The sequence below is a fragment of the Mustela putorius genome, unplaced genomic scaffold (assembly GCF_011764305.1).
Source record: "Mustela putorius furo isolate JIRA1106 unplaced genomic scaffold, ASM1176430v1.1 tig00000275_pilon_pilon_pilon, whole genome shotgun sequence".
NCBI lineage: Eukaryota > Metazoa > Chordata > Mammalia > Carnivora > Mustelidae > Mustela > Mustela putorius.
In genome coordinates this window covers 34,097,793-34,110,047 of record NW_025421341.1, presented here as the reverse complement: position 1 = coordinate 34,110,047, position 12,255 = coordinate 34,097,793, and the positions used below count along the sequence as shown (strand labels likewise).

General features: G+C 44.2%; 1 protein-coding gene across 2 annotated transcripts in view; it reads right to left on the bottom strand.

The window, feature by feature from the left end:
* Window positions 1-1,414: 1,414 nt before the first annotated feature.
* The window catches only part of EIF4E2 (eukaryotic translation initiation factor 4E family member 2), a 30,129-nt gene continuing 19,288 nt past the window's right edge, over window positions 1,415-12,255 (bottom strand). The window contains exons 7-8 of one of the 2 annotated variants that reach the window (XM_004773484.3): window positions 10,020-10,097; window positions 1,415-4,020 (exon numbers count right to left, since the gene is read on the bottom strand). In XM_004773484.3, the coding sequence (XP_004773541.1) occupies window positions 10,052-10,097 (46 nt within the window). In that variant the 3' untranslated portion in view covers window positions 1,415-4,020; window positions 10,020-10,051. The remainder of the gene's footprint in view (window positions 4,021-10,019; window positions 10,098-12,255) is intronic. The other variant, XM_004773486.3, reaches the window with a different exon arrangement.

The window sequence follows — 12,255 nt, the reverse complement described above, 5'->3', positions numbered from 1 at the left end:
TAAAGGCAGGACAATGAATTCAGACCCTTTAGGAATGAAGGTTTGGATCAACCATGCCAAAAAAGAACCCAGCTGAGATCCCGGCAGAGGAAAAAGGAAATGGTGACCAGGTAGTGGAAAAAGCAATTACAAATACCAATTCTAGACACACGTGCATGCATGCGTGCATGTACACACACACACACACACACACACACACACACACAGAGTTCCTTCTCAGTAGCTCATGCAATTTCTATTGGAAGCTAACTTTACCGTTTAGTCTTCAGGCAGCATTCTGTGACTCTATATTCTATTCAGATCAGACTGTGACAGGATGGGAGGAATCAGCATGGCCTGGAGATCCATGTGATTGCTGGGCTTTATGTAGCCTGTTTCAGAAAGAGTTAAGTCCATCTTACAATTAGTTGCATCTTGGGGAGAAACAGAGCAGCTTTTGAGATAGGATTAAAGTTCAAATACACATAGAAGGCTGCGATTGGATGCTGGCCGACTAAGGGGCAGGGCGGTACCCACTACAAGCCCTTGTCTCTCAGCTTCACACCCAGCATTTTCCATTGTTCTTGTGAAGCTGGCCACAGCCCTCTGCAGTCATTTCTGCTCTGCTCGCTGGTATCCTGTGGTATTTCTCAGCAGTGTGCACCAGAGGGAAGCCTCAGTGCTGTTGGAGGAAAAGGGACCCACTCCTTCCTGTTGCCGCAGCAGGACTCCCTGTACAGTGGCGGCAAGTGTGTTCCCGCAGCTGCAGCTCGATCTCCGGCCTCTCAGTGTCCAACAAGCTTAGAAGCGACTCCATCAGGCCCATCATGCTTGCAGAGACCCCACACCAGAGGGAGCAGCCTCCATCCTGTGGCAGCTCATCCTGGAGATGCTGTCTCCTTGAGTCTTCCTTTCTTTTCGGCTTTCTCCTTACTGTGTCAAAAATTCTACACTATCATTCAAATGATTCTCAAAGTGTCATGTCTTCTATTTGGACCACAACTGACAGACACAGACAGTTTCTGTCTATTGAAACGGAGGGTCAGGTCTGCATTGTTTTGGATCACCAACTCAGACTTTGCGGTGTGTCCTCTCTCCCTTGTATTTCACAAGGGCACTTGAGGATTTCTTCAAATTCTGATCCTTCAGATTTCCTGCCATTCCAATAGTCCTCACCCCATGTCGAGAATGGAAATGAACAGTATTTTGATATTAAAACTTTATAACAAAAACATTTAAATGGAAGTTTGGCAATGATTAATAGCAATTGGTGAATTTTTTAACACATTTATGTTAATGACCCCACATTGTCTGGACTATCCCACAGGTTTTGTTCTGGAAAGGATTTAAAAGCCCTGTGCGCGGAAGGCAGACGGAGCAGCCGCAACTGCCAGGAGCCCCACGTCCCTGTAGTAAAGAGTCCACAGCCTGGTTCTTGCGGATATTTTCCATTTATTACTGCAGTAGACAATTGCTCTGAAAGTGCAACACTAAATCACTTTGTCACAGCCTCTGCTCCTCTGCTGGCAAATTCTTGGAAGTTCATTCTTGGAGCATCGTGGACCACAAGCTTCTCTCAAGGTGGGAAATTATTGCCACTGCCAATGTCACAGGAAAAAAAACCTCACACACATGACTAGAAGAACAAAACGAGAAGAGCACTGGAGAGGAGGAGCGGCCAATTTCAAATGGAAAACCCAGCAGAGGAGTCATGGGCAAACAGTCCACTTGCGCGAAGTGAAAGGTGACTCCCAGCCTCCTGGCAGCAACCTACACATTTGTGAGGCGGGCCCAGGGGTGCCTGTCATCCCTCTGTCCCCAGAAGAGGTGAAACCAATACCAGTGCTATGCCACACCTCCGTGTAGCCGAGGTCCACAGAGTCAAAAAGAAATGGAAGGACCTCTCAGGCTAGTCTGGAAAATGGGTGGTTTGGCTAAATGGACTCTTCAACCTCCCACTTAGAGCTGCGGGGTGGAGTATCTGGGAGAGCTCGCAGGGTAAGACACTGCGTCAGAGAAATAACTCTTGTTCTAACCAGCACAGGGTCAGCATCTATTGGTGGTAAAAAAAATTACTTTCAAATAGTGCAATGACAAGGAGGAAGGGAAACATGAGCAGCTCTAGAAAACACAAGAGATTTAAAAAATCTGAATGAGACCAAAGAAAGCGCAAAAATATGAATGTGGACCATACAGCTAAGCACTCAGCCTGGCGGACCCCTCCCTCACGAACACATTATACACATCCGCACCCGCTCGCGCACACATGATAGTCAGGCAGATGCCCCAAGAAGGGCAAATCCAAACGTCTGCTCTCTTTGGAATTCTCATGGCAAATCTGAGTGTAGGCAAAAGTGAAGCCCTTCCTAGGGTCGAGACAAATACTCAGGAGGCAGCCTTTGCTCCCCATTGAGCCAGTGTTGCTCCTCTATTTGCCTGAGCCCTTCACAATTGCCTGGGCACTACAATTCATTCTTCATACTCCTGGAGTTTAAATCACTGCTAGATCTTCTTCTCTGATCTAACTTCACCTGTAATGGAAGCACCTCCTTTTGGCTCCTGGACTCACGTTCTTTTGGGGAAAAAGCATCCCAAGAAAGTGGTAATTAGAAGGTGTTCAGGAGTTGGAAAGTAGGAAGAGAGTAATATAAATACAATAAAGAAATGCCTGTTACTCTCATAGGATTTCTCTGAGACCAGGTGGCTAAGGGCCTGGCCTTCAAGGAAAGGTTTTAGGAGAGGCCTTAATTTAAGGTACTGCGATCTCTGCTCACAAGAGCCAAGTAAGACAGTGCTCCTTGGAGGTTGCTGTAGGACTCGTACTCAGTACTTATTTCAATTCTAGGTGCTCTTTTGACCTCTCTGACTTCAGTCCTTCTGGAGTCAGGTGACCCGGCTTCTCTGATGCATGACCACTCATTTCTAAAGCATGTTTGCCGTTGCCCACAAGAGGTTTCTCTCCAGGTATCGTGGAACAGCACACATTAGTGCATCTACCAGGTGGTAAGGACTGAAAGCAGGTTTCCTCAGACAAGCACAGCCATGCAAAGAAAGCCACCCATCACGGTCACCTTTTTGTCAGATGCCCCAGTTTCAGGATCATAGAATTTACCACATTAAGTGTTAACACTGGGTGACAAACAAGCTTTTGCTTCCCTTCCTCAATGAGGGTCACGCAAAAACCCACCAGAAACAGGCGGGACACACATCCCCTGCTCCTCTGGTTTCAGACACTGCCCTCAGCTCCAAATCCTGCACTTGGAACCGCTATTATAACCTAGCTCCTAAGCACACTGGATTCTGCTCCAGTTTAACTTACCAAGGCATACCTTCTGAGCCGCCTCAGTGAAACCAGTGTGGCTCACTGGATTAAAATTCTAAGTGCAGCAGTGCCTAAGAAGAAAGAGTCCTAACGGAGGGAGGACTGGAGGGCATAAAGCAGGAGACTATACAAAATCAGTAACACATTTTCAGAAAATGGTGGGCTTGGGGGAAGAGGGGAGAGAAATAAACAAAATGTCCCAATAATTTAATGGCAGAGCTAGAAGAGAGCATTTATAGCTATTCCGGGACTCTCCAACAAAAAGCTTTTCCTGGATGCACAGACATTCATAATACTGATAACTCTCAGTCGACAGCTCTGGCTTGTACACGTGGTCACGATGCCCTTCGTACAGCAAAGGAGAGCACAACAGAATGCCCGACAGGCATCTGGACAGCACACAGCAAAATGAAAGGCTGAACTCCCCCCCCCCCCAGAACCCCATTTAAAAAAAAGTTTGTCTATTACAAAGTCACGTTTTCTGTTTTTCCGCTTTATAAAGTCAGCGACGCTGGAGGGTGTCTAGCGGAATCCGTCCTCCAGGAATGAGTGCAAAAGGGGAGCGCATGGCTCAGGGACGTCCCTTCAGTAAGCAGATGGAAGGACCAGCTGGAGACCTCCCATCCATTTTGGACAAACACACACATACAGAAAAGGATTATTGCCAGCTTGTGTACTTTCACAATGTGATTTTTGTATTTCGAAAGCTTGAATTGTCCCTGAAAGAAAAAAATGGGAGAAAACAAATCATTCAATACACAGATCTTCAGTAGGCAACAACACACATATGGGGCAGGGGAAGGGGTGGAGACCTGAACTCGGCAGCTCTAGGGCCCTCATGATATACCCCGAGAACTTCCTTTCCTTACTAATCTAATGCCAACATAGCAAACCACCTCCCAAGTTCCTTCAAACACTTCAACTTGACTATTTTCAATAGCCAAAGATTAGAAACAACCCAAATACTTAGCAAAAGGTCACTGGTTAAATATGAATATTATGGCCCATTCCTTCACTGAGACACTTCTGCCGCTTAAAAAAACAAGCCAAGGAAGCTCACTACTAATATGGGAAACTCTCTAGAGAAACTGAGCAGGTATGGAATAGCATATGCACATAGTACACCACCTTTTGTGTAAGTGGGGGTTGGGGAAATAAGGTCACAGTTCATATTGTTTGTACGGACATAAAGTCTATAAGGCCACACAAGAAACCAACAACAATGGTTACGTGGGGCAGTGGAGGGAGGGTGTTACAGCAGAAACTGAGCAGATGCAGTCAGAGTGGGGAGGAAACCCCCCCTTTTTTTTTTTTCAAACACATATGCACACATACTTAAAAAAAATAATTGAATGATGTGACTGTATTATGTATTCAAAAAATCAACCTATCTAGCAACCAAAAAACTCTGTGCAAAACTTACAGTTCCTTATAAAAGGATATTCCACAAGGTGAAATACTCATAGCCTTGACTTTAGACACTTAGCTATACCTCTTAAAAGAGAAGCATGTGTATACATAACCCATGGTAAGTTATGTTCTCTTAGCTGCGTTCCATTGAATGTGGACAGGCTTGGCCACCCCCCAGAAACCTTTCCTGTTCCCCACTAGAAGTCCAACATCTTAGCAGTTCACATGCCACCAGAATCCCACCATCTTAGGGCTGGAAAGGGCTTTAAAGGTCACCTCATCTGGTGCTCTAGCCCACAGCTTCAGACTTTAAAGTATCTGAAATTCTAGAACAGAACAGAATTTCTCATTAATCTGATTTTTGAGTCATTATTTCCCTTTATTTTTAGTGGAATGTTCTAGAAGCCTTAGTTTTAAAGGACCCATCTTAAAATTGCTAGATTTATTGGGCATATGGCTACTGGTACAGTGTATACATATGAAAGAACATGCTCAGCCCAGACAAAGAGCCGCCTGCACTTAGCGTAATAGATGCTGCCAGTAAAGAACAGCTCTCACTACACAAGGAGAATGACTGCACACGAGTACACTGAGAAGGGAAAAGAGAGCTGGTGCAGGTGCTTCTCGACAGCCCACTAGTGTTTTTATAACGGTCATATATGACCATGTAGCTCATTTAACTACAGCTACTGAGCATTTTGATGATTTCCATCTAAGGAGGGAAAGACCGCACACAAAGAAAAACTTAATGGGGTGATCATCTTTTTAAAAGCCCTTTCAAAAGGACAGATCCCACTGAGGAGCCACAAGTAGCTAGCAAAGGATGAATAAGGAAGTTCTGATTATAAAACAGAAAAGCAGGCATAACTGATTTGTGCATGTGACTTCTGAGTCCCCTCGGGAATGATGTACCATTGAGACCTGGGGTCAGAAAAGCGCTCTACTAACAAAAGAAGTGATTAGGAAGGAAGGATTTGCTCTGTTCCTTCTCTTCTCTTTTGATGCCACATCTATCCCCGTAGAGCAACTGGATCACAAAAGTCAATCAGCAGGGAGAAATAAAATGAGTAAATAGAAAGGCGGGGTGTGGGATGGTAGCATCACAGGATTTTCTGACTGCGGGAGAATGATTTATCTTGGAGTAAGAGAGGGCAGGCAAGTGTCTCGACCCAGGCCTTTCATCTGTATAGTGATGAAGTGGAAAGAACTTTCTGGACAAGTCATCACTGTAAGCAGGTCACCGTTATCTTTTGGAAGAATTCCTGTACTGTGCTGGGCTTGGGCCACAGACAAATTCTCTCTGTGGCAGGTAAACTGAAAAGCTCTATAATATTTTCCTATCCAGATAGTTACTATTTATTCTAAGTACTTCTATTGTCACAGATCTCTTCAGGGTCAGAAAATCTAAGAAAGCACACTCTAAAGTTTATTTGTAATGCGGAAAAGGGGAGAAGAGTAAGGAGCCAGGAAAATCTAGCTGAGCTTCTGCAGGGTTTGATATAAAAGATAACAAAGAGCAACAAGAACAGGTGACAGGCTCCTCCTGACAATGACAGGCTGGTGGCAGCTGGTGGCTCTGGTCCAGCTCCTCTAAAAAAAAAAAAAGTGGGCTGAGAATAGCTTGCTGCCAGATTTAGCCTGACGAATGTGTTCACCTCAGACCAGCTGGGAACTAATCCGAGGTTCCATCCCTCACCCAAGGGCTGCAGTGCCAGAGAGATTAGGAGACAGAGAAAGGAAGGAGGAAGACAGGAAGTGGCAGAGGTCACAGGCAACTTTTAACTTTTTTTTTTTTTTTTTATAAAAGATGGGTTTCTATTCTTTTAAAAGCAAACTATAATTTAGAAAATACAGAGTGAGCTCCTAAAAGTTAGCCCATCTAGCCACCTAGCAATGTTGTGATGCTGCATGGAAAACCAGGAAGGGTTTTCTGTTGTTGTCGTTGTTGTTTTAAATGATACAACAGATCTTTTAGAAGGAAATAAGAACATTTTTACATCCTCACCTGTGAATTTATGTAAAATAAGCAACGGGGACTGTGCCGAGTATACTGATTTAAAGGGGCTTTTCAGACATCAATTTTCCCACTCTATCTTAATTTATTCCCAGGGATTTTTACACATCAGGGCACATGACCCAAAAGACCCATGAGGCTAGAGAAGTCAGAAAGACGTTCTCTACTTGATGATTCTTTGTCCTGATAGTGGGGTCTCAGAAATACCAGTGCCCTAACCAAACTGGCTTCCAACTTCACATTCCCAGGCATCCTGGGCAAATCTATTCCCCAAATATTCTTAAACAGGTTTCCAATTTGCTCAGCCTCCACATAATCACCATTTTCATCCTTCTAGAGAAAAAGACAAGTTCCAGTTCTGGGAAGAATAAGCTGAGGTAGAGGTTGGCTCCTGAGGGTACACAACAGAAGCAAGGTGGTTGGCTCCTCAGAGGAACGCCTCTCTGTTCTTGCAGGAAGCTGTTGCTGTGCTCGTGCCCAGCAGGGGCAGCACAGTGGTTCTGGGCCTCAAGGGCAACCTGGGATCCAGCCATCTGGGGGTACATTACAATTCAGCCTGCACACAGTCTTCTCTGTCACGGAACATTCTCTGTCATTCTGTCAGGTGTCCACCCCAGGCCAGCTCTGGCTTCCTCTTCTCTTCCTCAACAAATATTAAATAAGACTGCAAACCCTTCCTGGGTTCAGTTGGGCAAGTTTCAATCTCTAATCTCCCACTGAGTGCCAACTCCATTCCCCAACAACACAGATCACTGTTCTGCACATGCCAGGCCAGACATATAAGTAACCCTAAATCCTCCCCCAGCAGTTAACTGGGGCTTCTATTGAAGCCATGGTTAAAAGTGCAATACTGATTTGTAATGCAGATCAAGTAAAACAGTTCTAGAATATTAGCAGTTATGTGTAATAGCATAAAATATCAGATAAACTGAAGAGAAGTATTTGTGGTTCAAGAAGAATTACTTTAAAAAAGAATTACTTACATAGCAGTTTTTATTTCTCCCCAGATCATGGTCTACTTGGAAGGGGGTAAAGAAAAGGTGGAGCGGATGAGGAGCTATGAGCTGGAGGTACACAGCCTCAGAGCACCTCTTCCAGGGGTGAGGCGACAGGAATGAAATATGGAGTCCTTTTCGGGTCTTTAGGACAATGAAGTGAGGTGATTTTTTTCATTTAGACACTAATAGTCCTCTCAGACTCCCAAGGCCATGCTTCGAGGAGAACACCTAGGGGGCACCTAACTGGCTCAGGCAGTAAAGCATCCGACTTGATTTCAGGGTGGTGGTGAATTCAAGCCCCATGTTGAGTGTGGAGCCCACTTAAAAAAAAAAAAAAAGAACACCTAAATTATGAAGTGTTCATGAAGCGCTTTCTTCATCTGCCAGATAAAAAAGATACAGGGGCAACAGAAAGAACAAAGAAACTGCAAAATAGCAATGATATGAAACATGTGATTCCAAGGCAATTCAAAGGTATCTTTCCCGAGGGATTCAGTGTTATCAAAGGGGAGGGAATAGTTTTAAATTTTCTCCTATACGGACTACTCTAGTTTCATTTTAAAGGCTTCCCCCTCCCCCCATAGAATATAAGATGCTATTGATTTTTAAAAAGCCCATCGTTTTAGGTACTCTAAACACTGCCAATTAAACTATGTCAAAAAATTTTTTTTTTTTTTTTTTAAGATTTTATTTTATTTATTTATTTGACAGAGAGAAATCACAAGTAGATGGAGAGGCAGGCAGGCAGAGAGAGAGAGGGAAGCAGGCTCCCTGCTGAGCAGAGAGCCTGATGCGGGTCTCGATCCCAGGACCCCGAGATCATGACCTGAGCCGAAGGCAGCGGCTTAACCCACTGAGCCACCCAGGCGCCCCTGTCAAAAAATTTTTAATCATATACACAGTAAGCAACCTGATTTTAGGGACATTAAAAACCAAGAAAAAATAAATCCTAGAAATAATCAAACATGGTAACATTATTAAACAATTCCATTATAGTGCCAGGCCTCTGGAAATCTGACTTTTCATCCTGCAAATCAGTGTAGCCAACATTACAGCCCAGGCATGTTTTTCTAGTTTATACACACCCTCCCGGTGTGTATAAACTAGTAGCCACTTCAAAATTCTGTTGACTATATTTTATAGAGAAGTTTTTAAAATAAAATGTTACTTTTAAAAAATCTAATATCTAAAAATTGAATTTATAATAAGGGAATTAAACTACTAAAAAAGACCTGAGGGGTATCACCCACACGTGCAGGCATTCCAGGACGGCTAAACTGCAGATGATCCCAGCTCCACAGTCCTCCGACCCCAGGCCACCTGCTTCTGTCCCTCAGTGTTGTCCTCTCTTCGTGCTCATCAGAGACATGCAGGTCTCCTTCTCTTGAAACTGCCTCATGTCCTTCCTGGGAAGGGGGAGTTCTGAAGCAGCTACTACAGCTGGCATGTTCTGGTCCAATTTTAGCAATCCTCTCTCTCACAGGGATGGTGGGGCAGTTAATGTCCAGGAATACACTCTCAGGGCAGGCACATGCAAATACTGTCCTCTCATTCAGAATAAACTGACCCAGTTCCCTCTGCTAAAGAGACAAACATGGACTTGGCACTCTCTGAATTGAAATACAAATGTTCTTAAAGTGAACGTGTCAGTTGACCACGCCTTCAATGTCCCAGAGCCTCTCCCCGCCAGTAAGCACGTGATGGGCCAGTGATAGCATACCCGGCATCTACCTCAGCTAACTCTCCTTGTGAAACCCTTGGAATCTATCACTGCTCACAACTGACAAACACCACCAGTAAACATAGTCTAAACATAAACATAGGGGTACATAGTCTTTCTGGGTGTTCCTCTCCCCTAACCCACACTGGAGCCTATGGAACTGCCCTGCTAGTCACAGGACCCTGCCAGATGGCTTAAAAATGACCACGTCTGGGCAAAAGACAAAGGGTCTGTGGCACATTTATAATCATGAAATGGTACTGGAAGAGATCGGAGACATCTCAGACAGTGGAACCTCACTTTTCCAAATGAGAAAAAGGGTATATAGTAAGTTAAACAATCTTAGCAGAGGTTCACCAGGAGACAGGTGACCCAGTGAGGACGATTCCATGGTCTTGGACTCAGTACTTTTCTGTTAGACTGTGACAGTCAGTCAAAGATGAGAGGTCAGAGCAGCCTCCATGTTGGCAGAAGCCAGACTGGCAGTAAATGGGGAGAGGGCAAGCCCTGGGAGAGAGGGGGACTATGGCCGAGAGGTATGTCACAAGGTTACAGAGAAGATAGACAAGGCCCTACCCTGAGTGTGAGAGACAGAGGGGAGCGTCCGATCAGCGGCCGCTGCTGTTCACCAGGCCATGAAACTCCTCCCAGGCCCTGGCAAACCAGAGACAAAAAACACAATAGCACATTCAGGTCAAGGGCTTTTTAACAAAGAGCACAGATACGATAACCCCACATCCCCCTGTAGATACCTTCAGGTTGTGTGGAACCCACCAGTACTGGACGCCCAATGGTAAGGCTTCCCACCTAGACTTTCCACTCACATCAGGAATGGTGGCCAGCTCCTCTCAGGGGCAGTTGGCACTACTCCCAGCTTGCTCCACTGGTGAAGTCTGGCCCTCACTATCCCTAAAGCCTTTGCCACAGTCCTTCTACCTGTTGCTGCAAGTCTACCGGGGGGCCACTGAGGTCAGAGCTAAGCTCAACCATCACTGGAGACACCGCTCATCACTGGGGCAAAGGGCAGCGGCGCTTTCTGCCTTGAGGGCATGAGGACAGGTGGCAGAAACTTTTTCTTCACAAGATCTCACCCTGGGGGTCAGGGCAGTTACCCAACAGCATCATGACGTCTGGTGATGTTATGAGGCAACTACAGCACTTTCTCTGCTTTCACATTTCCAACCTTCTGACCCCTCTCAACTCACACCCCACATTTGTATCAGGTTCCATCTGTTTCTGGAAATACCCATGTAACTATTACTTAAACTTTAAACTGTGTAGGTCACAGTTCAACATTCTAGGGATCAATGCTCCTCCTAACTTTCATGCCCATTAAATCAATTTAGTAATTGGGGTTAAGTAGGGATAAGAAATGTGACCGAGGGATACATAGTCTTTCTGGGTGCTGCTCCACAAAGAACAAGCCCTTGGTAACCCTGGCCAAAAAAATAGGAGAAAACAAAATCTCCCATGCATCCTGAAGCCCTAAACCACCTGGAGTTTCCTCGGAGGAGCTGATGTCCTACCTTTTTGCCCTATTAGGGATAAAGTACCTGGTAAGTTCCCTGGGAAATAAATAAATGAGCAAATAAATAAATAAATAAATAAATAAATTTGTATATATGCAAATATATATATATAATGGGTAATTTCCTATTTCTAAATAGAAAATCCCTTAGTGGCAATTATTCCATTCTCAGTTTAAATGGATGAAAATACCTAGGGTGACAACATATTATGTCACTCACTGCAAGTTTAGTATTACGATCAAAGAATGAATATACTTCATTACTAGGCCTTCTATGGGTAGCTTTTCTTTTCTTTTTTTTTTTATTAATAGGGAGGGATTAAATACAGAGACCTGGTATGACAAAGTCCTTCTTCTGGGTAATATTTGTACAAGTTTCATTAGTTTTTCTCTCTTTTGAACAGCAGCAGCAATTAAAAGTTAATGATCTACCCTGTGGCTGATGGCTTCTCCAGAGTATTATCAAAGCTACTCATACACGCTAACTGAATTGAAGAAAAATCTAAGACCGCCAAGCAAGCGTGCCAGTCTTTGTCAATTCACAAACTCAATGTCCACAGCAAGACATCTGTTCCACAGCCCTTTCTGGAGAGGCGGTGATGCGGTGAACTTCCTGAGTCCATGAGTGACATCAGAAGGCTGTTTCATTCTCCATTCCAAAAGAAGGTAAGGGCAAAGCAAGTCCGACGCTTGGGCAGCAGCCTAGGAAACCCCTCTCTTTCTTTCTAACAGTGAGATTTCAATTCTATTTTGAGCAATTTTGGTGTCAACAAGAAACTACATGGTTGTGCTGAAGTTTCATCTCATTTTTCTTTTGTTTCCAGAAGGCTTACACTAGTCCAAACAGAGCAGTTCTCTGTGTCAAGAACCTGCTGAAATACAGATTTCAGAGTTCCCCTCTAATCCATTCCAGTATGAAACTGCCCTCCCATTTTCTTCAGAAGGATCTTCTTCAGATGCTAAACCTCAACATGAAGAATCTGGGTACAGAGATTTCCTCACATGGATTCAGTGGAAATCAAACAGTTGGTCACAGTCATTGGAACAATTACTCCTACTCTTGTAGGCCAATGCTTGGCTAAGAGGCAAGTCAACCACCTAGAGCTAGGTGTGAATTTTCTAGCTATTCTCCATCTCAGACATTTTAGGTAATATTAAAACTTGCTTCTTTTAAAGGTAAAGAAAGAATAAGTTAAATGTTAGAAGTGTTGTATGAATGGAGTTTCTTATAAATAAATAAATAAATTTATTTTGCCCTTAGATTAACAGAGCCTATAGGGAATT